At 43.6% G+C, this 26,744-nt stretch overlaps 1 protein-coding gene across 4 annotated transcripts in view; it reads left to right on the top strand.

Moving 5' to 3' along the window:
* The first annotated feature begins 12,251 nt into the window (after window positions 1-12,251).
* Window positions 12,252-26,744, top strand: part of LOC139311779 (alpha-2-macroglobulin-like) — a 78,884-nt gene continuing 64,391 nt past the window's right edge. For 3 of the 4 annotated variants that reach the window (XM_070936290.1, XM_070936289.1, XM_070936288.1), the window contains exons 1-3: window positions 12,253-12,390; window positions 23,541-23,724; window positions 26,416-26,581. In XM_070936290.1, coding sequence (XP_070792391.1) covers window positions 12,299-12,390; window positions 23,541-23,724; window positions 26,416-26,581 — 442 coding nt within the window. In that variant the 5' untranslated portion in view covers window positions 12,253-12,298. Of the gene's footprint in view, window positions 12,391-23,540; window positions 23,725-26,415; window positions 26,582-26,744 lie in introns of all 4 variants that reach the window. The other variant, XM_070936287.1, reaches the window with a different exon arrangement.

Below are 26,744 nucleotides of genomic sequence, written 5' to 3'. Positions count from 1 at the left end.
TTTTGCTGTGTATATGATAGTAAAAAAATGTTGTCCATAATTTAAGGAACAAGAAGTGTCAACCCATCCAATTAAACTGGACAGGCAATACAACTAGATGAGCTACATCTCACCTAGAATACTGCATTCAGTTTTGGTCACAACTCTATAAAAAGGATGTTGAGACTCTAGAAAGAGTGCAGAGAAGAGCAGCCAAGGTGATTAGGGGTCTGGAGGCTAAAACATACAAAGAACAGTTGCAGGAATTGGGGATGGCTAGTCTAGTGAAGAGAAGGACCGGGTTGACATGATAGCAGTGTTCCAGTATTTGAGGTGTTGTCACAGAGAGGAGGGGGTAAACCCATTTTCCAAAGTACAGAAATTATTTGACAGTGAGAACAATCAACCAGTGGAACAGCTTGCCTTCAGAAGTTGTGGGTGCTTCATCACTGGAGGCTTTCAAAAAGAGACTGACCAGCCACTTGTCAGAAATGGTATAGGGTCTCCTTGAGCAGGGAGTTGGTCTAGATGACCTACAAGGTCCCTTCCAACTCTGTTCTTTTGTTATTCTGACATGCTTAACCCAAAGAAGAGCAGGTCTGAGGAGAAAGATGATAGCATCTGCTATGAGTCTGTTATTTGACTTTATTGTAAGGCTATATTAATAATATAGCCCTGGTGGCGCAGCAGACTAAAGCACTGTTATTAACATCAGCTGCCTGCAATTACTGCAAGTTCAAATCTCACCAGGCTCAAGGTTGACTCAGCCTTCCATCCTTTCTAAGGTAGGTAAATTGAGGACCCAGTTTGTGGGGGCAATAAGCTGATTTTGTATAAATATACAAAAGTATGAAGGCTATTGCTTAACGCATTGTAAGACGCCCTGAGTCTCCAGAGAAGGGCGGCATATAAAATCAAATTAAAAAAATAAATAAATAAAACCTGGCAATTCTTAAGGTATAAATCTCCTGTCGTCACTTTTTAACCATTTGATCCATCAAGGTGGGTCCTTCCTAAGTTTCTTTCTCTGACACATGTCTCTAATTTACAGGATAGGCATTAGGACAGTGCAGTGCACTTTGTTACTGGCTTCCCCCGTTCCCCCCAGTAATAGATACCACTGTAAGGGTTGGTGTCAAGATTCGAAGCACGCTTTTGCTGTTGCAACCATTATTGCTTCTTGGCTTGCCAATGAACCAGGGGGGAAGGAAGGGGGAGATGGAATGTAGGCTCCAGATATCAAGAAGAGGAGCGTGAGAGCCAAGAGCACTTCAGCAGGTGTTTGCCAAAGCCAAAGACTTTTTCTCATAACAATACAATGAGACTCAATTGGACCATATGATCTGCACTAATGGTGGGGAGGGAGAATCCTATACTTTATGTGGGTTTGTGTGGGAATTAGCTAGATCTGGTTTTGCCCTAATCAGTGATCACCTTTTTATCTAGATCAAGGTGTTTGTCCAGGTTACCTGCTGTATTTCATGTCATGCTAAGCAAAGATCCTTAACCTATTTGGCTCCTGTGCTCCATTCCCTCTGCTTCGTGATGGGGTTTTTTTCTGCATATGCACTGATGGAGCAATTAGAGGATGGACTTTGGGTTTTTTTTTTTTTTAAAGCCAGCTGAAATCAATAAGACTAACCCCAGCTGGCAGTTTCCCAACAGCACTTGTGTGTCAGCCAAAGAACTTGGGGAAAATTTATTTTTTCAGGGCTTGCACCTGCAGACCTGTTACACACAACCCTGCCTTCTTTGATTAAAAAACAATAAAAACTGGAGATTTGGGGGACAGACACCTCTCTGTAAAAGATTTGGAGATTTTTCATAACCAACATAATAGAAGCTGGCATAGGATTTATGTCACGCATCACTTTCCACTCCCATTTCCAAGAAATACATGGATGATTCACAACTAAACTCAGAGAAGCCTTTGGAGGCAACGTACAAGGGATAGCAATACCACTTATACACCACTTCACAGTGCTTTACAGCCCTCTCTAAGCGGTTTTAGAGAGTCAATATATTACCCCCAACAATCTGGGTCCTCATTTTACCGACCTTGGAAGGATAGAAGGCTGAGCCAACCTTGAGCCAGTCAGAATTGAATTGCTGAACTGCTGGCAGCTGGCAGTCAGCAGAAATAGCCTGCAGTACTGCGTTCTAACCACTGCGCCATTGTGCCACCATGGATGCACATGTATCTTTTAAAAAAGTCAAGAGGGCTGCCATGACCATGAGATGGAAGACTGCAACACTCCTAAAAAAACGGGGATGGGGAAGGGCTTCAATTGCAGAGACAAAATCCCAACTTGATTTTCTTGGCTTCCTCTGTGGAGGCTTCAAATTCTATTGAAAAATAGCGGTAGAAATATTTTTGAGAAGGTGCCACCTTTTTTGTATGCACTTTCAAACCTCTCTTCTGGATTTCTTAAAAGTTATCAATGGAGTCCTGGGGACTGTTAAGGATATTGGTGTTGTGTTACCAACCAGCAGAGTAAATGCACAAGGAAACATTGCTGAGAGCAATGAATAAGAGTTATGCAAACTGGTTTATCAAAAGCTTACTTTATAGTAGAAAAACAATCTCATAGTCTTTAAACAAATTCCAAGTCTTTGCCAGTTAAATCAGTCCAATAGTTACAGATATCTTCTTACCAAACAAACAGTAGTTGGTTAGAATAACAAACTCACTCTGGTTCACAAACCACGATGGTAGCAGATCCATCAAACGATGATTAGCAGAATGTTAGCAACTCCTCACTATGGTGGCATATCATCTCAGCTCCTCACACAATGGTTGCATATCATATTCTGGTAGCATATCACCAAACTGAACACGTTACAATACCTTGCTTAAATACTCTCACAACCAGTCATTACCTAATTACAGCATGACTCAGCATTACAATGATCAGCAAGAAAACCTTTAAAGTAACATAATACATTTACAGATTAAAGTTACAGTACACATATATTGCCTGGACAACTTGTTAGGCTCAAACCATATCCTAACAGGGACAACATACAGTATCCTCGACTTATGATCACAGTGCAGCCCAACATTTCCATTGCTAAGCTAGCAGGGGTGGGTTCTACTTACCTTTACCTTTACTACCGGTTTGCATGCGCAGATGACATTTGATGACGTTGGGGTTGGTGGGCGGAGCCTCCTGCTGGTTTTACTACCGGTTCTATAGAACCAGTGCGAACCGGGTGCAACCCACCACTGTAAGCTAGATAGTTGTTAAACGGGTTGTGCCTCATTTTGCAACCTTTTTTTTGCAAGTTGTTAAGCGAAGCATGCTTCATCATTAAATGAATCTAGTTTTCCCCCATTGACTGTGCTTGTCAGAAGCCAGCTGGGAAGGTTACAAATAGTGATCATATGATCCCAGGACAGTACAACTGTACAGTACAACTGTCATAAATATGAGCCAGAGCACCTGAATTTTGATCATATGACCATGGGGATGCTACAACTATTGTAAGTGTGAAAAATGGTCATGTCACTTAAATGAAATGTTGTAAATCAAGGATTACCTATAAAGGAATTACAGGGTCATAAAAAGAGAAAAGAGAGAGAGAAAATTACAGTACATTGAAAATAGCAATATAAATATATTTGAGAAGGTGCTACTGTCTTTGTATGTTTTTTCAAGCCTTTCTTCTGGATTTTTTTAAAGTACCTGCAAATGCCTGGGGACAGTCTGTGTGTACTTGTGTGTGTGTGTGTGTTCCAGAATTTCATTTATAAAATATTAAAGTTTATCTTCTTCCTCTTTTTTTAAACTTTCTTTGCTGTCGCTCCACCGACTTTCCTCATTTCAGTCCAACTGTCAACGTTCCTACTGATGAACCTAATCAAAGCAAGCACGATCGAGACAATCCAATCTCTGAATGCAAAACTTTATTGAGTGCATATTTTCATTAATAATATCTATTAATAATAATTAATAGGTATTTTCAGAGCTGTCTTTCAGTGTCTCTGATTGTAGGGGGAAAAAAACAAGACACAATCCAGCTTTCCCAAATAGGAAAGGCACCACAATCTCCATTTTTCCCAACAACTCTCCAACATCCAAGAAACCCAGAAATAGAGTTCAAAATGCCTGAAATATCCATCCAAAATTTAGCTTTTGTAGGCAATGCTAGTTGGATCCCTCATGTCCCCTTGGTGACTTTATCCTTTGGGGGGTGGGAAGAAATCCAAAGCACCCCTCCATTGACTTCCAGATATTTTCCACAAAGCCTTGGAGCATGGTGTGCTTTGGGGGCCCAGGGGGCAAGGGGATGAGGGCTCATGGGAGAGGATGCCCATCAGCATCCTCTCCCATGAGTGGTCATGTGAGTAAACTGAGATGGCTTGTTAGCCCCAATCCAGAGAGACAGCTAGGGCTGATCATTTCTTAAGCAGTTTTTCTCAAGCTTGACTACTTTTAAATTATGTGGACTTCAACCCCCAGAATTCTCCCTACGATGCTGGCTGGGAGATTCTGGGAGTTGAAATCAACACAGCTTAAATTTGCCAAGGTTGGGAAACACTAAAGTTACAAAATGAACAGGGAGGGTCTCTGTATGTGAATCAATTTATCAGCAAAATATCTGCAGATACCTGGCATTTTAACCTCACCTCCCAGCTCGCTTAGCCTCCTGAGGGGGACAGGGACCGCTGGCCCTGCAGGAGGAGAGCCCCTTCCCGTGGCTGTGTCTTCTAATGAAATTTCAAGCAAATGTAGTTATACTTAAAAGAGATGGTACCTGGAAAATACGTTGTACCTTGTAGGGAAATGTAAATTCATATATAATAAGGAAAAGAAAAAGTTGAAAGGGAAGGGAAGTGGAGAGATGAAGGGAGAGAGGGAAGTGGAGTGGGGCAGAGGAGAGGAGAAAAGTCGAGGGAAGAGAAGAAAGGAGATGGAAGAGGGAAGTAGAGAGGGGAAAGGAGAGAGGGAAATGGATGAGAGGAGATGAGTAGGAGAGAGGGAAGGAAAAGGACGTGGAGGAGAGAGGAGAGGGGCGAGAAGAGGAAAAGGGAGAAGGAAGGGGAAGGAAGTAGGGGAAAAGAGAGAGATATATAGAGATATATGATACAATTATGAAAATAATGCTTATAACTATGACGTACAACACTATGCATTTAAAAGAGACTATAAATTTATGATTAAGAGAATATTGGTTATAATCAAGACCAGATACAGCCACCACACTGTCGTTGCAAAATTGGAAATGTGATGTATTATAAAGAAAATGTACAATAAAATATTTATAATAAAAAAAGTTATCAGCAAAATATCTGGAGATACCTGGCATTTTAACCTCGCTTCCCGGCCGCTCGGCCACCTAACCTCCCGAGGGAAGGAGGGAACGGTGTTTTCTTTGACGGCTGGCACTGCAGGAGAGCCTCTTCTTCGCCAGTACAGCAAAGCCTAAGGGGTGAGCGACTCGGAGGCATAGCAAGCAGCAAATTATCACCCACACGGCAGAGACGGGAATGGGACCAGTTTGCGCCGCTCTCACCACGCTACAATCCTCAGGCTGACGCCATTGGGGTGGGTGGGTGAGGGAGAAACGAGCGCTTCCTCCTCAGGCAGAAGCCGTTGCGGGGGGGGGGGGGGGAGAAACGAGCGCTTCCTCCTCAGGCAGAAGCCGTTGGGGGGGGGGGAAGAAACGAGCGCTTCCTCAGGCAGAAGCCGTTGTGGGGGGGGGGAGAAACGAGCGCTTCCTCCTCAGGCAGAAGCCGTTGTGGGGGGGGGGGAGAAACGAGCGCTTCCTCCTCAGGCAGAAGCCGTTGTGGGGGGGGAGAAACGAGCGCTTCCTCCTCAGGCAGAAGCCGTTGTGGGGGGGGAGAAACGAGCGCTTCCTCCTCAGGCAGAAGCCGTTGGGGGGGGGGGGAAGAAATGAGCGCTTCCTCCTCAGGCAGAAGCCGTTGGGGGGGGGAAGAAACGAGCGCTTCCTCCTCAGGCAGAAGCCGTTGGGGAGGAGGAAGAAACGAGCGCTTCCTCAGGCAGAAGCCGTTGTGGGGGGGGGGGGGAAAGAAACGAGCGCTTCCTCAGGCAGAAGCCGTTGTGGGGGGGGGGGAGAAACGAGCGCTTCCTCCTCAGGCAGAAGCCGTTGGGGGGGGGAAGAAACGAGCGCTTCCTCAGGCAGAAGCCGTTGTGGGGGGGGGAGAAACGAGCGCTTCCTCCTCAGGCAGAAGCCGTTGGGAGCGGGGAGAAACGAGCGCTTCCTCCTCAGGCAGAAGCCATGGGGGAGGGGGGGAAGAAACGAGCGCTTCCTCCTCAGGCAGAAGCCATTGGGGGCGGGGGAGAAACGAGCGCTTCCTCCTCAGGCAGAAGCCGTTGGGGGGGGGGGGAAGAAACGAGCGCTTCCTCCTCAGGCAGAAGCCGTGGGGGGGGGAGGGGAAAGAAACGAGCGCTTCCTCCTCAGGCAGAAGCCGTGGGGGGGGGGAGAAACGAGCGCTTCCTCCTCAGGCAGAAGCCATTGGGGGCGGGGGGAGAACGAGCGCTTCCTCCTCAGGCAGAGAAACGAGCGTTTCTTCTCAGGCAGAAGCCGTTGTGGGGAGGGGGGGGGCGTTGAGAAACGAGCGTGCCCGAAACGCTGGAGCGCTTCCTCCTCAGGCAGAAGCCGTTGGGGGGGGGGGGAGAAACGAGCGCTTCCTCCTCAGGCAGAAGCCGTTGGGGGCGGGGGAGAACGAGCGCTTCCTCCTCAGGCAGAGAAACGAGCGTTTCTTCTCAGGCAGAAGCCGTTGTGGGGAGGGGGGGGGCGTTGAGAAACGAGCGCGCCCGAAACGCTGGAGCGCTTTCTCCTCAGGCAGAAGCCGTTGGGAGGCGGAGTGGGGGGAGGGAGGAACGAGTGCTTCCTCCTCAGGCTGAAGCCATTGGGGTGGAGGGTGGGGAAAACGAAGGCGCCCAAAAGCCCGGAGGAGCTTCGATTAACAACCATGCGGCAACCTGAAGCAGGCAGCCACTTGGGATTCAGGAGGGCTCCCTGCAGAGGCACGCTCTGGCATTACTGCGGTGTGGGTGCCCCCAAGGGCGACGGCGGGGTCGGGTGAGCGCTGGCTGAGGGGAGAGGAACCGGGGAGAACCCTGTCCCTCGGAGGAAGCAGGGAGGAAAAGGCGGGAAGCCCACGCGCCCGTGTTCTTTTCCCGCGTCAGCGATTCCTCGCAGCCCTGCATCACAAGCTCTGCGGCTGGAGTTTAGGGACGACGTCGAGGAGCACAGGGCTACTTCTCTGAGGTCACATTCGCTTTCCCTCCTAAACTGGAATGGATCATTCAGACTCTCAGATACAGGGTGTGTGTGTGTGTATTTGGGGGGGAGGTAACACTGCTGTCGGACGAGGTGGTGCCTACCTGGCTGCTTGTATTGCTTCCCTAAAACCACGACACTGCGACTACCACCAACATCCCTCCTCCCTGACCTCACGACTTGCCAAGAATTCAATCTGGAGTTGCTCAGTTGAATCTTCATCTCAGAGCTGACGCCTCAGGCGCCTTACAATATTGGGAAGACGGGGGGAGCAAGGAGGGAGAGGAATTGTGGAGGGGACAAGGTGGAGTTTTACCTTGGGGAGGACTGTCCGAGCCACAAATTAGCCACTCGTGCGCACACGAGACAAGGAGGGGCTGGGCATGGTGAGTTTCAGCTGGCTCACCAAACTGCACAAAAAGTTAGTTACTGGTTCTCCCGAACGGATGCAAGCTAGCTGAATCCCACCATTGCCTTCGCTGCCCAGGGCTCTGACGTAAAAGTACAAACTGGAAGGAAGGCTCAAGGCCTTCCACTTTGTACTTTCACTCCAGAGCCCTGGGCAGCAGTGGCCAAGCATCCAGTCCAGCCGTCGAGCATCAGGATCCCTCAGCCCAGCCCAGGCCTGCTTCCCCAAGGGGGCATCCACTTACCTCAAGACTGCTGCTGGTGCCACCTGACGAGGCCAGGTGAAGAGGTGATGCTGGACAGCACAGAGACCAGGCCGGAGAGCAAAGACACGAGGCTGAGCACTGAGGTGAGAGACCCAGTGAAGAGATTGTGTGTGTGCAGGCTAGGCAAAGTGGCTGGGCGGGGCTGAACAAGTCTGCCCGGCAACAGCTTCAGCTTGTTGGCTTCAGGCCGCCTAACCTCTTTGCCTAGCCTGCGGACGCATAGCCTCTTCACCGGGCCTCTCGCCACAGTGCTCAGCCTCACCCGATGCTTCATTTTTGCATGTGCACCTGCTGGGATGAGGTAGACCGGGCCAAAGCCACTTAGGCCTGATACTTTGTTTTTGCAAGTGCGCATGTCCACTGGGATGTGGTGGGCTGGGCCAGGCTAAAGTAACGTTGGCCAGCTCCTTTAATTTTTCCAGGATCTAGACTTGAACACTGGGCCCTATCTAACAAAATGAAATTCAATGTAGAGAAAAGTAAAGTCCTACATTTAGGCAAGAAAACCAAAAGTACACATATAGATTGGGTGAAACTAGGTTTAATAGCAGTGACTATGAGAGGGATCTTGGAGTCTTAGTGGACAACTAGCTAAATATGAGCCAGCAGTGTACAGCAGCAGCAGCCAAAAAAGCCAATGCAATCCCAATTTGCATTAGCAGAAGGATACAATTAAGATCAAGTGAGGCATCAATACCATTGTATAAAGCCTTAGTAAGACCACACCTAGAGAACTGCATCCAGTTTTCCATACTATAAAAAAGATGTTGAGATGTCTAGAAAAAGTACAGAGAAGAGCAACCAGGATGATTAGGGGACTGGAGACTAAAACATACAAAGAATGATTACAGGAACTGGGCATTGCTAGTGAAGAGAAGGTCCAGGAAAGACATGATAGCAATGTTCCAATATTTGAGGGGCTGCCAAAGAGAGGAAGGGGGTCAAGCTATTTTCCAAAGCACCTGTAGGCCAGACAAGGAATAATGGATGGAAACTAAACAAGGAGAGATTTAAGAAGAGCCTTGGTGGCGCAGCAGACTAAAGTGCTGTTAACTAGCACCAGCTGCCTGCAATTACTGCAAGTTCGAATCTTACCAGGCTCAAGGTTGACTCAGCCTTCCATCCTTTCGAGGTAGGTAAAATGAGGACCCGGATTGTGGGGGCAATAAGTTGACTTTGTATAAAAAAGAACACGTCTTGGGGGGGGGGCGAAAGCCCTACTAAGCAGGTATATACAAAAGTATGAAGGCTATTGCTTAACGCATTGTAAGCCGCCCTGAGTCTCCGGAGAAGGGCGGCATATAAATCGAACCAATAAATAAATCGAACCAATAACCCTAGAAATAAGGAGAAATTTTCGGATACTGAGAACAATCAACCAGTGGAACAGCTTGCCTTCAGAAGTTGTGGGAGCTTCATCACTGGAGGCTGTCAAGAAGAGTTTAGACTGCCATTTGTCAGAAATGGTGTAAGGTCTCCTGCTTGGGTGGGGGTGGGGGTTGTACTAGATGACCTACAAAGTCCCTTCCAACTGTGTTCATCTAATCAACCAAACAAGTAATTACATTCCAAAGCCTCCCTGTCTTTCACAAGAGCCACAGTTTCCTTGGCCAGAGTGCAAAGCCAAGAGTAAATCTGTTGGTTTTCCCCCCTAACTGGCAGGCTTCCCTGGTTGTGTTGACAGGATGATCACCTATTTTACTGGAACTGCAAGTCAATTTTAATCCTTCCCCCTCCACAAACTTAATAGACCTGAGGATGAACATTGCTATTATCACTGAAACTTGGTGAGATGGAGCCCATGGTTATATTACTAAAAGGATATAATTTATTTAATAGAAACAGATCCAACAGGAGTAACAATAGTTATATGTATGCATAGTATGTAAAGATGTACCCTGTTTCCCCTAAAATAAGACATCCCCTGATAATAAGCCGAATCTGGCTTTTGAATGCATGCACTAAAATAAGCTCCCCCCCCGAAAATAAGCCCTCCACGAAAATATTTAAATGCATGCACAGCCGGTCCCTGCCATTTCCTCTGGTTTCCTCCACGCGCCCTAAGATAATAAGACCTCCCCAAGAATAAGGCCAAGCGCTTATTTCGGGGTTCAAAAAAAATATAAGACAGTTTCTTATTTTCGGGGAAACACAATATGTATGTAAAAAATTACTATAGGTAGTTCTTGACTTACAATAGTTCATTTAGTGACTCTTCAAAGTTACAGCCGCACTGAAAAAAAGTGACATGAACATTTTCCACAGCTATGACCTTTGTAGCATCCCCAAGATCATGTGATCAAAATTTAGATGCTTGGAAACTGGTTCATATTTATGACCGTTGCTGTGTCCCAAGGTCATGTGATCATCTTTTGCAACCTTCTGACAAGCAAAATCAATAGGGAAGTAAGATTCACTTAACAACCTTGTTACTAAATTATCCACTGCTGTGATTCACTTAACAACAATGGCAAGAAATGTTGTAAAATGGGGCAAATGTCACTTAACAAATGTCTCATAACAACAGAAATTTGGGGCTCAGTTGTGGTAAGTCGAGGACTACCTGTATAGCTGCACAGAAATTATGTATGCATGTATGTATGTATGTATGTTTGTATGTATGTATGTATGTATGTATGTAAAGAATTACTACAGCTACATAGAAATACATGATGTCAGGGATGAAAGCCTTCAAAGTATTTGGGTGAATATTGAGGGAAAAAGAAATGTCATGGCTATAGGTGCGAACTACAGATTACTCAACCAAGCAGAGGCAATAGATGCACTTTTTGCTAATCAGCCAGCTGAGGTGTGCAGGAAACACCAGGGCAGTAATGGGGGACTTTAGCTCTCCTGACTTCAACTGGGAAACAAACTCTGCCATGAGTGGGAGATTGAATAGGTTCCTGACATGCCTGGCTGACAACTTTTATCATCCAAAAGGTAGAGGAGGGAATTAGTGGATCAGCTCTATAATTCTTATTAACAGAGATGAAATGATAGAGGGGGTTGAAGAGGCAGGAACTTTGGGAGAGAGTGACCCAAGTCGTACTGGAATTCATCATAATGATGTAGGTAACTGAACAAAGTCAGACTAGTGTTTTAGATTTTTAAGACAGCTACTTCAACAAACTAAGAAAGAACTTAGGAAGGATAACAAGTTTCATTTAGTCTTTTAAGACATAAAAAGGAAATCAAGAAAATGATAGATTCACTAATGGGAGAAGATGGCAAGATGGTGATGGGCAGCAGGGAGAAAGCAGAACAGCTTAATTCCTTTGTTTTCACATGAAAGGGAGGAAAAATAGTCCAGTCTAACAAAAGCAGCACTGTGGGAGACAATACAGGAATGCAAGTCAAAATAGGCAAAGAATTTGGAAACTTTCATATCCCCTGCTTCACAGCCTCTTTCCATTTAGCCATTACACAAGGAACAAAGTCAGTCTCTCTCTCCCTCTCTTTTCCTCCCTCCCTCCCCCTCTCTCCCCCCCACTCTCTCTCTCTCTCACACACACACACATATACCAATCATGTTTGTGAGCACACTGGCCCACATTAAAAATGAAATTCTGGTGCCTGCTCTCAAAAGAAAGTATGTATTTTCTCATACACATACATAACACATACATACACATGACACACACACCCACCCACCCACGAGATTGCACAACCATTTACTTAAATGGTATCGGGTTTCCTGCCTGAGTAGGGAGTTGGACTAGAAGACCTCCAAGGTCCCTTCCAAATCTGTTATTCTATTCTACTAAATGAACTGTTGTAAGTCGAGGACTACCTGAATTTTACTGCACCAAAAAAGTTGGAAGTCTGCTTTTTTTCTTTTTTGTCTCTTTATCTCCCACTTTTTTTCTCACTTTCCTACTTTTACCTCTCCCGGTTTTCTACGGTCTTTATTTCTGTGTCTTATATTGAGACAAAGTTTAATAAAGCTCACAAAAGCATTGGCTGAAATGATAGTTATACTGTATTAGGAAAGCTGGTGGAAAGCTTGTATGTCATCTTTTGTAACTGTATGTAAGAGTAAAACATAGCGACACATGTCACTGTGACATTCTGGTTTTTGAGTTTTGGGGTTTGAAGGTATAAAAAAAATCCAGCTGTAAACCACTAGGTTACACAGGCTTCAAAGGAAATCTCCCCAGATCCTTGTTCTGTGCAGAATAAAGTTGTGTTGTTTCAGTCTCCACCTCAGTGTCCTCTTTTGGCCTTGAACATTGGCAAGGACCCACTATTGGGCTCGGAAATCAGAACTGTCCCCAGGAGGTTTTACCTCTTCTGCGCACTGTTTGCAGAGGGGCAGTCCACAACCAGACCTGAGGAGGGAACAGCTCATACTTTTCAGCTCAGCTTCGCAGCCAGCCTCTCTCTTCAATATTATGGGGGAAAGCTGGCAACATGGAAAAAACCTCTTCCTTCTTCTTCTGCTGTCCGTCCTCAGGACCACTGTACCTGCTCCTGTCCCCAAACTGTAAGTTGATTTCTTCAGGCTTCTTCCCTTTCTGTCTTCTTTGGCTGGGAAAGATTTAGCCTTTAAACTCCTCTGTTTTATCTTTAAAGTAAGCATCTCTCAGTCCAGGATTTTCAAAAGGAAACTTAAGGAGGAGCGATGCCCCAGAGATACTTGGTGGGATGGTGCCGAGGGGTGAGGGGAGGCAGAACTTTTTTTCAAAGAAAAACCAGAAAGTCCAGTTGCCTCTTGATTAGTTTTCATTTTGCCTTTGGACACTGAGGTGGCATTAGGAGGTGGAGGGATAGCCATCTCATTTATATAACTGAGAAAGGACCCCATAGAATGCAATGCGACTTTGGAGCATAATGTACAGGATATACTCTTTGAGGGAGATGGGTGTTCAGAAGTGTGAAAAATAAATAAGTAAAAATAACATAAAATAATGCTAGACAAGACCACAGTCCTTTCCTGAAAATGGAAAGATCATTTCTGCAACATATATTTAGTGCTTATTTTAAAGATAGTAGTTTCATTTGTGTACCCCATCTATTGATCCTTCCTTCCTTCCTTCTCTCCCTCCCTCCCTTTGAAGAGTTTCCTAGGAGCACAAATGAATTAATATGAATATAGTCTGGACTTGTGTAAAGACCACACAAATTGCTCATTGGCAGACAAACAGGTGCATCTTTCCATTTTACAAGTACAAGTACTAAGAAGAAAGAAATCCTTGAGAACATCCAGTCTATTCCTTGGCTCAGGGCAAGAATTCAAATTTTAAGATACAGTTTCCAGTTGGAATATCCCTTCCTGAAAACTAAATCCATTCGTTCCTAATGACAGAAAAGATCCCGGTCAGGAATTTAAAGGTGCTGTCATCTATCCTGATCATTTTTCAAGGCTAACAATACTTAGCTCCAATTGGCACATACCAAATCTGGCCCTTGGCTTCATTACAATGCTGGCTAATATTTAATTTGTATATCTTTTGGGGAAGAGAATGTTTATGCTTTGATCTTGTGATGAGATGAGATTGAATTATATCACTTGTCCATTTCAAAGTCATTGGCTTGTAGTTGTTTAATTTTTTTCAATGTGTGACTTCTCCCAAGTTCTTGGATTGTCTTGTGATCTTCTTAGTGTGGTTGGAATGTGTTGGAATGGAATGATTTTTAAAATGTTATCTAATTCTGGGTTTTATTTAATTGGCCAAACTAAGTAATAATTTTAATTAGCAATTTTATGATGTTTGTATGTCTATATTTTTCTTGGTTGTACACCGCCTTGAGTCCTACGGGAGAAAGGCAGTATAGAAATATAATAAATAAATAAATAAATAAATAAATAAAAAAAAAATATGCCCTAATCAGAAAATAAGCCCTCATGTCTCTTTCGGAGCAAAAATTAATATATGACCCAGTCTTATTTTCAGGGAAACACAGGTACACACACACACACATACACACACTCATGTTTGTGAGCACACTGGCCCACATTAAAAATGAAATTCTGTTGCCTGCTCTCAAAAGAAAATATATATTTTCTCATATACATACATAACACACATGTACACATTACTCTCTCTGTATACGTAGCCTTTAATGGTACTATGTCTACATGGAGGGACATAAGCAGTGGGGTAATACAAGGTTCCATCTTGGGGCCAGTACTCTTCAGTATCTTCATAAATGACTTAGATGAGAGAATAGAAGAATAGAACTTATCAAATTTGCAGATGATACTAAGCTGGCCGAAATAACTAACACCCTAGATCAGGGGTCCTCAAACTTTTTAAACAGGCGGCCAATTCACAGTCCCTCAGACTATTGAAGGGCCGAACCGGCTGGGTGGGTGTGGCTAGGCGATCATGTGACTGGGTGGGCGTGGCCAGTTAAACACTCCATTAAATAGTACACACAAATTAAGCTTTACTTTGTTTTGCTCCTGGGGATGTTTTATTTGCTTTTATTTGCATGTTGCTCTTTTGGTTGATTTCATTTTACTAGATCGTTTTAAAGTTGTATTAGGAGTCTGGTGGTCCGCTTCAGAAAACTCAGTTTTGCAGAAATTCTTCTCAGCCCCTAGGAGCTTACAATCAATAAGTCTCTCTCCCTCTCTCTCTCTCTCTCTCTCTCTCTCTTCTCGTCTCTTTCCCTCCCTCCCTCCCTCCCTCCATGTGTGCGTGTGTGTGTGTCTTCTTTCTCTCTCTCTCTCTCTCTATCTCTCGTCTCTTTCCCTCTCTTTCCCTCCCTCCCTCCATGTGTGTGTGTGTGTGTGTGTGTCTTTCCCCCCCCCTCTCTCCTTTCCACTATTTGAGCCCCTCTGGAGAAATTAAAAATTCAAGTACAACTAAAGTTGAAAAGCAAATGGGGGTGGGGAAGAGAAACCAGGACATGGAATGCTTGATAGGTACAGAGATGAGACTGGATCCTGGGGCATCTTCTTCAATCCTGGCAGTGCCCTGGGATACCACTTTGAATTCCATTCCATTCCATTCCATTCCATTCCATTCCATTCCATTCCATTCCATTCCTTTCTATTTCCATTCCATTCCATTCCATCCTATTCCCATTCCCACTCCATCCTATTGCTATTGCTATTGCTATTGCTATTGCTATTGCTATTGCTATTCCATCCCATCCTATTCCTATTCCTATTCCTATTCCTATTCCTATTCCCATTCCATTCTCTCCTATTTCCATTCCATTCTATTCGCATCGCGGCAATCTCAATCCGCTTTTGGAATCTTGCTGGCTCCCCTGGAGCTCCCTCTGCACATGCCGAACACGCGCAACAGGCTCAGGCAAGGGCTCCACGCATCTGGTAGGCATTGCTCAGAGTGGATCTGCCGAGGAAGCCCCAAGGCTGCTTAGCGGCACTGATCTGCTGGCCAGCCAGCCCTGTCTACCTTTCTCTCCAGGGGCGGAGACGGCTGTCCTCCTTTGGGGACAGACAGTCTCACCAGCCAATGCCCTGGAACTGCTGAGCACTGAGTGGGAGGATGGGCAGACAAGCCGTGGCGGGGGGGGTGGGGGAGGGAAGCAACCTCCCCTACCTATAGTAGCACTCTGCCAGCCAAAACTGGGGCGTGCAGAGACCTCCTTGGGCCTCCATGCACCCCATTTTTGGCCTCCCCCACCTCCAGTAGTACCTACCAGCCAAAAACGGGGCATGTGGAGGTCTGCCGGGGACTCTACACATTCCATTTTTGGCCTCCCCCGCCACCAGAAGCACTCTGCTGGTCAAAAACAGGCCCATTTTTGGCCTCCCCTGCCTCCAGGCTGACTCTGCCAGCCAAAAGCGGGGCATACAGAGGCCTCCCGGGGCCTCCACATGGCCCATTTTTGGCTTCCCCTGCCTCTAGTAGCACTTTGCCGGCCAAAAACGTTGGCCTTACCTTCCAGTTCCAGCCCGCAGGGCTTGCAAAGGTAAATCCTGTGCTCAGCTGAAGGGTGGGGGCCAGTGAGTGGGTGGGGTTGTTGCAATATTTTCAGGATCAGACTCAATAATATTAGTGAGAGTTAAAGGTTTAAATATATTTCCTTTTATTTACAATAGGCATTCTATATTCACTGAATATTCACAGATAGAAGCAAGGAAAAGGGTGTAGGTGGCTCCTTATATATACAATGGGTGGAGCTATAAGTGGGAGTGGTGAATTATGAATACATTAAGAAGTGAAGAATAAGTTAACCCCTGATACCCCATTCTTATACTATTTACACATTAGAGAATAAGGCATTTACATCTGACAAATCCCCCTCTAAATGCCGATTCGTTATACAACACCAATTACACTCAGATTCAGGACAATACAAGACATACAATTTAGATGTTAAATATTTGTGTTGCTTAGAAGGTAAAGGCTTTGTCAATATGTCAGCTAATTGTTCTGAAGTATCACAATGCACTGCTTTAATAAATCCATCCTGAGATAATTGTCTCACATGTTTAAATTTTATATCTATATGCCTGGACCTTTGTCCAATGGCATCAGATCTAGATATTTCAATGGCTGCTTTATTGTCTTCATGCATAACAAAAGGCAAAGCAGGTTTTTTCCAAACATCTGAAATTAAATCATTAAACCATACAAGGTTATTTGCAGCTTTGGATAAACAAACATATTCCGCTTCTGTCATTGAAGTGGCTACTAGTTCTTGTTTACCAGTATACCAGTAAACTGGACAGTCATTTAAGAGAAAAATATAACCAGATGTACTTTTTCTGCATGATGTGTCTCCAGCCCAGTCCGCATCTGCATAACATGCAAGCTTTGGTTCTTTATTATCACTAGGTTCTAATACTAAGCAAAAATCTAGTGTACTTTTCAGATATCTTAAAATTCTTTTAACAGCTTCCCAGTGATACATTGTTGGTTTGCTGACGTGTCTGGATAATAAATTGAGTGGTAAGGCGATATCTGGTCTAGTCCAATTAGATATATAAAGAAGTGAACCTATGATTGATCTATAAAATGTGTTATCCTTGAATTCAGGTGAAGATTCATCAGTATTTCTAAGAAAATCAGTTTGCATAGGAGTATCACAGGGTTTGGCATTGTTTAAATTGCATTTATTTAAAAGTTCTATAATCTTATCTCTCTGATTAAGTTTGAATCCCCTTCTAGTCTTATTAATTTGAACACCAAGATATTTGTTCACTTTACCTAGAGATTTCAACGAGAAATGTTCATTTAACTTATTTACAAAAGTTTCTCTTCTCTCTTTGTGTTTTCCTATATATAAAATGTCATCTACATAAATCAACACAAATTCAGTGTAATCATCACCCTTTTTGACAAAGAAACAGTTATCAGCAGTGGTAGCGTTGAAATCCATGGTCTTAAGTACTTTTACTAAACAATCATACCATCTTTTACCAGATTGTTTTAATCCGTATAAACTCTTGTTCAACAGCCAAATTTCATTTTTGTTGGTGTATTGACTGTGAGGTGCTCTTACGTATATTTCCTTATCTAGTTTTGCGTGTAGATACGCAGTCTGTATGTCATATTGAAATACATCAAGATTGAGTGCTGATGCTACCACTAGAGCTGTTTTGACACTCTCTGTTCTTACAGTGGGGGAATACGTGTCAGTATAGTCCTCCGGATATTTCTGTGCGTAACCTTGTGCAACTAATCTAGCTTTATATAGAGTATTGCCTCCTTCTAAGTTCTTAATTTTATATATCCACCTGGTACCAATAATTGTTTTATCTTTAGGTGCAATTGCAGGTGTAAATACATTTAATCCTTGTAAACTTTTCATCTCTTTTTTCATAGCTAATTCCCATTTTTCTTTTTCTTCATGAGGGAGTTTTAACACTTCCTCATAAGTATTAGGCGTTATTGGCTCACCATCCATATGCATTATGTAATCTCTGTATTTATTTGGCATTTGATTTCTGTTGTTTCTAATGACTCTTTCAGGTTTGCTATTGTTATCATGCAAATATCTTGCTTCTTTTTTTGTTAGTGTGTCTGTCTTTATTTTGTGTTGGCTATTTGTCCAAGTTTTGGTTTTGCTTTTATATTTGTTGATATTCTGTTTTTCTATGGTCCCTTTCTCATGAGATTTTGTATCTTTACATTTATTTGGAAATATTTCATTAAGATGTAATTTAGACCAGTTGGCCTGTTCATGGAACACAGCTGTTCTGGAAACTATAAATTTGTTATTATTATCAATGAATCTGTACCCTTTGGTGCCAGTTTCATATCCCATAAATCTGAGTCTTCTGGATACGTTTTCTCCCTTTCTTCTCAACTGTTTAGGTATGTGTACGTCTGCAGTGACTCCAAATATGTGCATGTGTGCTAATTTTGGTTTCCTATTATACATTACTTCATATGGTGTCTTATTTACAATACTGGACCAGGTTCTATTTTGTGTGTAATTTGAATAATGTAAGGCTTCTGACCAAAATTGTTTGCTTAAGCCAGCATCCTCCAATGTGCATCTAATCATGGTTTGTAATGTGGAATTCTTTCTCTCTGCAATCCCGTTCTGAAACGCAGAAAATGGACTAGACGTGTAATGTAGCATTCCTCTATCCTTTAACCATTGGGAGAATTCTTTAGACATGAATTCACATCCCCTATCTGTCATAATTTGTTTTATTCTGATATTGTGTTGTGTTTCTATGCGTTTGTAAAATTCCTTAAATTTTTGAAAGGTTTCATCTTTGTGTTTTAATGTATAAACAAACCCATAACGGCTATAATCGTCTACTATTGTCAGGAAGTAACGTTTTCTATAGGTGATTGATGGAGTTAATGGGCCAACTAAGTCCATGTGTACTAAGTCAAAAATTTTGTTAGTTGATCTAGTAGATTTTCTTGGTCTGGGACTAGTTTTTAGTTTTGTAGATTTACATACTGAGCATTCCAAATAGTTTTCACAATTTTTTATTTTGACACCTTCTGCGTGTTCAGTCATTTTTTGTACTACAGGAAAACTGGCATGTCCTAACTTCCTATGTAAGATGTGAGCACACTCATCATGAATTGGTTTACCTATTTTTGGTTTTTTTTCATTGTGTGCATCTGCGTGATCATGAGATATTTTACATTCATCATTGTCACTGTTGCTAATATTTTCATCATCTGCTTCAATACAATCTTCCATATTTGAATCAATGTTATGCAACCATTTTTCCTTTGTTATCAGATAAGGTAGGCCTCCTTTAATCATCACAGTGCCTATATTTATTTTATTCTTCTCCAAAGTCGCTTTTCCCTTTGAGAAAACTATATTAATGTCTGAATCTCTACTTAGTTTTATGGCACTTAGTATGTTATGAGGTATTTCAGGTATTAACAATACCCCCTCTATTTTTCCTAGACCAGGCAAGGTTACATTTCCTCTGCCTAATACTTGAACCTTTTCTTGGTTAGCTACTTTTATTACAAATTTATCTTCTGTAAATGAAGACAATATATTTTTGTTATTAGTGGTGTGATTAGTTGCTCCAGAATCAATAAGCCAATTATTGTTCTCATTTTGCTGTATTTTAGTGTTGTCTTGTTTATTTAATCCATTCAGTGAACCAGATTTTCTATCCTTTGAATTATCTCTGCCCCCTCTATTCTCTTTGTAATTTGGTGGGCTTCTATATCTATGTCTATCTATGGAAGACTGTCTATAATTGTATTTGTTCCTATATTCTGACCTATGTCTTTCCTTTGAAATTTTGGGACAATCTCTTCTATTGTGTTCCCTGGATCCACAATTGTGACATTTAAATGTTTCATTATATTTTTCTTGGAAAGCTACTTTCCTATAAGGTTTGTGTTCTGTGTGATTGCTAGAACGATTTCTTCTTGAATTGTCTTCTGCTATCAATTTATTGGATAGACTTTCTATGGATAAATATCCTAGATTGATAGTGTCTAAATGTGACATAAAACTGTCCCATGATGAATCAAGTGAGTTGATAATAACACTTTTCATTGTTTGGTCTGAAATCACCTCCCCCCTCAAATGCAGCTCAGCTCTTATTTTGTTTAAAGATATTAAATGCTCACTTATGGAAACCCCTGGTTTCACTCTAGATGAAAAGAAATCCTTAGACATTCTTGTGGTGGTAGCCACACTATCGCTGTGAAACAAATTAAACATGCATTGAATAATTTCTGAAACAGTCAGATTAGGTTTGATGCTATGATACATTGCAGGAGACACACTAGATATTATTAAGAAAAATGCTCTATGGTGTAAACAATCTATTTTTAAAGTCCAAGGTCTTTTTGGGGGACTAGTGATAAAAAATAGTAAATTTTCCTTCATAAAGACAACCTGGAGTTGTTGATACCATTCTTGCAAATTAATGCCATCAACCCTTAGTTTTGGGAAGTCACTGGGTAAATTTCCGACATTATTTTGTCCATTACTTACGACCTGGGGCAGTCCGTGGTCTCGCAAGTGTAGAAAATTGCAAAACGGCATGGGGATGCTCGCAACGAGTCTGCGTGGTTCTCTCGCCAGTTCATGTCTTCCCGGACCGTCTGCGTAGTTTCGCGCATGCGCGTTGTCCATTTCTTCTTTGGAGTCGTCGTGGAAGGTTCTCTCCATTGCGGCTCGCTCGCTCTGCTCTGCTTCAGACGAGTCGGTCTCTGGTTCGACCTTGGGAGTTCTGACGACGGCGGCTGCTCTCCTTTTTCTTTTGGGAGCGTTGGCACTTGCTTCGGTCTGTGGTGTAGGGCGGAATCGACAAGGCTCTCTGGGTTCGGGCGTCGGCGCTTTCGAAGTCAGGATGGGAGCGGGCAGGTCTTGAGGTATCGGCTTGCTCGCTCGCTTCTTCGGTAATTCGGTAATTTTTAGTTTTGGCCCAAATGCAGCAAAAAGTGTTTTCATTGCTGATTTTATTTGGGATTTTGTTGAGTCATCTTCACTTTCTGATTCTGATTCTTCTGAGGAGTTCGAATCTTCTTTTTCATTTTCGTTGTCTGATAACGTTTTTCGCGCCAGAAATTTTGAATCGAGCATTTTGATTGGCTCTGCTTCGCTCACCTTGGAGGCCTGTTGAAACCAAGATGGCTGCCATTCAAAATTTCGCGCGGGATCACTGTTTTTCTTCTTCGTAATGACTTTCTCTGCAGTCATATCACTCACTATTTTTGGGTCTTTAGACTTCTCATTAGTGATGTTTTTCTCTCTCGCTGCTCCGCTGTTCTTCAGCATTTCTTGGAGGTTCGCGATGAGGCTTTCATCATTCTTCTGGCTTTTTAATAGTTTTAATATCTCTGACCTGAGTTCGTTATTCTCTATTTCGATTTCCTCCTGGTCATCATTTTCGTCTATTATTTCTTCGTCTTCAGTGGTGTATTCTTCGGACTCTCTCGAAATTGCGTCTGTGGATTCGTTGACCATTTCTTGTTCTGTTTCCATTTCTTTGCTGTAGGCCCTGGTGTTGGGCCTATCTTTCTTAGACATTTTTAAGTTTTTATTGAGTCAATTAACCATCCTCTGCTACCAGCTTGTTGCAATATTTTCAGGATCAGACTCAATAATATTAGTGAGAGTTAAAGGTTTAAATATACTTCCTTTTATTTACAATAGGCATTCTATATTCACTGAATATTCACAGATAGAAGCAAGGAAAAGGGTGTAGGTGGCTCCTTATATATACAATGGGTGGAGCTATAAGTGGGAGTGGTGAATTATGAATACATTAAGAAGTGAAGAATAAGTTAACCCCTGATACCCCATTCATATACTATTTACACATTAGAGAATAAGGCATTTACATCTGACAGGGGTGATGTGGGCAGGGCAGCCTTGTGGCCCCACACGGGCCAGATTAATGGCTTCAACGGGCTGTATGCAGCCTGCGGGCCGTAGTTTGAGGACCCATGCCCTAGATAGGCTCAGAATCCAGATGGATGTCGACAGACTTGAACACTGGGCCCTAACAAAATTAAATTCATCGTAGAGAATGAATTTCAGCCGAAGAGGTTGTACAAAAAAAAAAAATGCTTTTAAAAACTTCTGAGATCCCAGCTGAGTTGCCTGATCATGAGGCTTTTCAAAGCATTTTTTTCTGCAACCTCTTCAGCTGAAGAGGTTGTAGAAAAAATGCTTTGAAAAGTTAAACATAAAAGTTGGCCATGCCCACCCAGTCACATTACCCCCCCCCCCACAATACCATACACCCCCACGCCCACAGAACCGGTAGTAACAAATTTTACATTTCACCACTGGACCAAGGGAGACATGATTGTAGTCTTCCAATATTTGAGGGGCTGTCAGAGAGGAGGGGGTCAATCTATTTTGGAAAGCACTTAAAGGTCAGACAAGGAATAATGGATGGAAACTGATTGAGGAGAGATTCAATCTAGAAATAAGGAGAAACTTTCTGACAGAGAACCATCAACCAATGGAACAGCTTTTGCCTTCAGAAGTTGTGGGAGCTTCATCCCTGGAAGCTTTGAAGAAGAGACTGGACAGCCATCTGTCAGAAATGGTATAGGGTCTCCTGCTTGAGCAGGGGCTTGGACTACGAGGTCCCTTCCAACTGTTATTCTGTGGTTCCCTAGCTAGCATGCTGGTGTTGTGGCCCCGCCCTCTGAGCCTGTCCCATCGGAGGAAGAAAGCTCCGAGCATGAGGAAGAGGAGTCAGCCAGGCCTCCCTCTCCAGGCCCCTCCCCTCTGGCATTGTCTCAGGTGCCGGCCGAGGGAGAGGAGATCAATAGGGAGACAGCTGGCTCGGATCAGAGTGACGAAGAAACATCATTCCTGGACGCACGCCTCCGAAGGCGTGATAAACGTTTGCAGCAGCTTAGGAGGCGTACTAGGGATTAGAACTGAGTCACTGGACCACACCCCAGAGACTATATAATAGAGGGTAGTGGTCAGTGATCCTTGTGACGAACAAAAGTAAACCTTGGATAGTCACTAAAGCCTCGTTCGGAACTGCGGAGAGAAATATTATTTCTGCTTGGACTTTTTGCACGTTAAGTACCTTATCTTTCTGTTTGTGAAAATAAAGGCATTTGGCAGACGGTGTGTCTATCGCTGCCAAGTGGGAGATAAGACCTGGGTGCGTTCCAAAGTGTTTCCTTAACCCTCGGCTGGCTGTGTTTGTGTGTGTGTGGGTACGGGGACAGATCAGCTGGCTGGGGAATTCTGGGAGCTGAAATCCACACACCTTAAAGATGCTAAGGTTGCATTAGAAATATGTGTCGATGAAGACTCATTCCCCCTGGCCAAAGATGTCAAAAAGTTGAATCGTGGCAACTGAACCAATCTTTGTTAATCCAACATATTTCGTTGCTCATCCAAGCAACTTCATCAGTCAGAGCAAAATTAGTTAGGCAGAGAGTCAGAGCGTACCAACTCTTGCCACACCAACTCCAGGGGATTCTCCCCAGATTGCAACCCATTTTGGGGAGAAACTGCTGAAGTTGGTGTGGCAAAAGTTCGTACATTCCAATGACTCTTTGACTCTTCCTAACTAATTTGCTCTGACTGATGAAGTTGCTTGGATGAGCAACGAAACGCTTCTGATTAACAAAGATTGGTCCAGTTGCCATGATTCAACCTTTTGACACTGCTTTAGAGAGGTGATAGTTATGTATCTCCACCAACACAGGCTTAAATCTTAGGAAACCCTCCCGTATTTGCTCTGCGTATTTCTTAATCAGAGCCCTTGTCCCTCTTTTCAAGGCAATATGTGGTGTTGGTGCCCAGCACGATTCACATGGAGACCTCAGAGAACTTCTGCATCCAGATGAACCATCTGGAAGAAACACTCACCTTGACCATCTTTCTGGAATCCGGGTCTCAGAATTTGATCCTGAATCAAGTGACGATAAAAGAGAAAGATGGATTTCAATGTGTTCCTTTCCAGGTAAGTCAGTCAGTCTCTCACCCCCCCTTTTCTCCCTCTTTCCCCCCCTCTCTCTCCCCCCTCCCCCCTCTCTTTTGCAAGCTTTCTAATTCTAACCAGTGGTGAAATCCAATTTCTTTTACTACTGATTCTGTGGGCGTGGCTTGGTGGGCGTGGCAGGGGAAGGATACTGCAAAATCTCCATTCCCACCCCACTCCAGGTGAAGGATACTACAAAATCTCCATTCCCATCTCACTCCAGAGGAAGGATATTGCAAAATCTCCATTCCCACCCCACTCTGGGGCCAGCCAGAAGTGGTATTTGCCGGTTCTCCGAACTACTCAAAATTTCCGCTACTGGTTCTCCGAACTGCTCAAAATTTCCGCTGCCGGTTCTCCAGAACCTGTCAGAACCTGCTGGATTTCACCCTGATTCTAACCTACATTGTCAGACAGTTAAATTCAGGACCATTTAATTGCACAATATCACAATCCTGATTTGCATGAATCAATAACTATTTTTTAAAAAAATCCAGCTTGGAAGAAGCACAGCTTGGTTATTTCTCTTTTAAAGACATGATTGCTTAACCAGTACCAGCTTTCAGTGCAAGAAATTTCCTAAGCCCTATTCTAAAAAAATGCATTTGGGCTTCTATGCTTCAGCAATAGAAAATGGGGGGGGGGTGGGCTCTTGAAAATTATTGTCAGTTCTCCTTCAGTATTGCCCTGGAAATACTCTTTGCCCCTTCACAATGTCTTGATGCAAGGAAAATGAATTTGGCAAATTTAAGTTACGGTCCAGATGTTGCTACGGGGGTCAATATGTCACTGGAAAGCGATGAATGAAGACACAACTGCAGAGCAGGAAAAGGTCATTGGCTTTTTAAGTCCAAGGTCACAGATTCAAGCCTTGCTATCTACAATGCAGAACTTGATGTGAATTTGCTTGTATATTTCTTAAAGAGAGAAAACATTTCCTTTATACCTATATGTTTATACAGATAATCCTCAACATTAAGACTACAATTGTGCCCAAAATTTCCATTGCTAAGCAAGACAGTTCTTAAGTGAGTTTTGCCCCATGTTATGACCTTTCTTGCCATAGTCTTTAAGTGAATCAGTGCAGTTGTTAAGTTAGTAACACGGTTGTTAAATGAACCTGGCTTCCCCAGTGACTTTGCTTGTCCAAGGGTCGCAAGAGGGGATCACAGGATTCTGGGAGACCGCAACCGTCATAAATAGGAGTTGGTTGCCAAGCGTCTGAATTTTGATCACATGATCGTGGGGATGCTGCAATGGTCATAAAGTGAAAAAACGACCCTAAATCACTTTTCCAGTGCTGCTGTACCTTTGAATGGTTAATAAATGAACTGTTGTAAGTCGAGAACTACCTGTACCTCTATTCTAGAAACGTTTGTCATTCTAGAAAATGCAGCTGCCAGAGTACAGTGCTAACTCTCGAATCAACCTTGCTCTCCATTTGGGTCACTTTTTAAAACTTAGAATAGAATAAGAGAGTTGAGAAGGACCTTGGAGGTCTTCTAGTTTAGCTCTCTGCTTGGACAGAAAACCCGGCCTATACCATTTCAGACAAATGGTTATCCAATCTCTTCTTAAAAACTTCCAGTGTTGGAGCATTCACAACTTCTAGAGGCAAATTGTTCCACTGATTAATTGTTCATCAGGTTCGCCTGATCCGCCAGTTGCGTCCCTTTCTGGATCGGGACTCGTTACGCACGGTCACTCATGCCCTCGTCACCTCCCGTTTGGACTATTGTAATGCTCTCTACATGGGGCTCCCCTTGAGGTGCACTTGGAGGCTCCAACTGGTGCAGAGTGCGGCCACGCGGGTGGTGACGGGAGCGACGTGGCGCTCCCATGTAACACCTCTCCTGCGCGAGCTGCACTGGCTCCCGGTGGTCTTCCGAGTGCATTTCAAGGTTTTGGTTATCACCTTTAGAGCGTTCCATGGCTTAGGACCTGGTTATTTACGGGACCACCTGCTACCACCAATAGCCTCCCATCGACCAGTACGCTCCCATAGAGAGGGGCTCCTCCGGGTGCCGTCGGCCAAACAATGTCTACTGGCGGCCCCCAGTGGGAGAGCCTTCTCTGTGGGGGCACCTAGTATCTGGAACGAGCTCCCCCTGGAGATACGGAGGATCCTGGATCTGTGTACCTTCCGTCGCGTGCTTAAGACCTTCCTCTTTCACCAAGCCGGCCTGACCTAAGTCTCTCCCCTTTTTAAATGGAAATTTTAAATCTGGTTTTAAATTATTGGGGTTTTAAATTTGTTCAGCCAAATTATTTAATTCGTTTTAATCTATTTTAAATTTTGTATTTATATGTTTTATTCCATGGCTGTTCACCGCCCTGAGTCCTTCGGGAGTAGGGCGGTATACAAATTCAATAAAATAAAAATAAATAAATAAATAAATAAGGAGTGACTGGGAGGGGAGGGGAGGGGTGGGCCAGCCAGTGGTGCGATTAGCCAGTTTTCCAAACTGCACAAAAATTTAAAAACCGGTTCACCCAAACCAATCTGAACCGGCTGAATCCCACCTCTGGATAGAGGGAGTTGAAATTGCAAGAACCTTGGGTGAGAGCGACCATGTCATACTGGAATTCAACATAATGCTAACACAAGCAATAGAACATAACGATAACGATATTGCTCAAACCATTTGATTTTGTCTCTTTTCATTCCTGCAGATTCCCAGGTGGAGCAACATTTCGCCCCCATCGGAAGCCGTTCTCGTGATGAGAGCAAATGGGTTGACTCAGAATTTCTGGAGCCGCAAAAAAGTGCTGATTGAGAAACCAAAGAATCTGCTTTTCATCCAGACGGACAAACCAATCTACAGAGCGGGACAGCAAGGTAAGGGCGACTCCAGTGGGAAACCTGCGACTCCAGTGGGAAACCTGCTCCTGAAATTCTTGCTTTTCTAACCCTTTCAAGCCCTTATCATTGCAATTTTTACAGGTTTTATTTTACAAATTTAAATTTTACATTTCTTAGCCAGGCAATTGTTAAGCGAGTC

The sequence above is a fragment of the Pituophis catenifer genome, unplaced genomic scaffold, assembly GCF_029215685.1.
Source record: "Pituophis catenifer annectens isolate HBS135680 unplaced genomic scaffold, rPitCat1.0.hap2 SCAF_2, whole genome shotgun sequence".
NCBI lineage: Eukaryota > Metazoa > Chordata > Lepidosauria > Squamata > Colubridae > Pituophis > Pituophis catenifer.
Note: the sequence above shows the minus strand (reverse complement) of the source record. Positions and strands in the feature narration are given on the sequence as shown.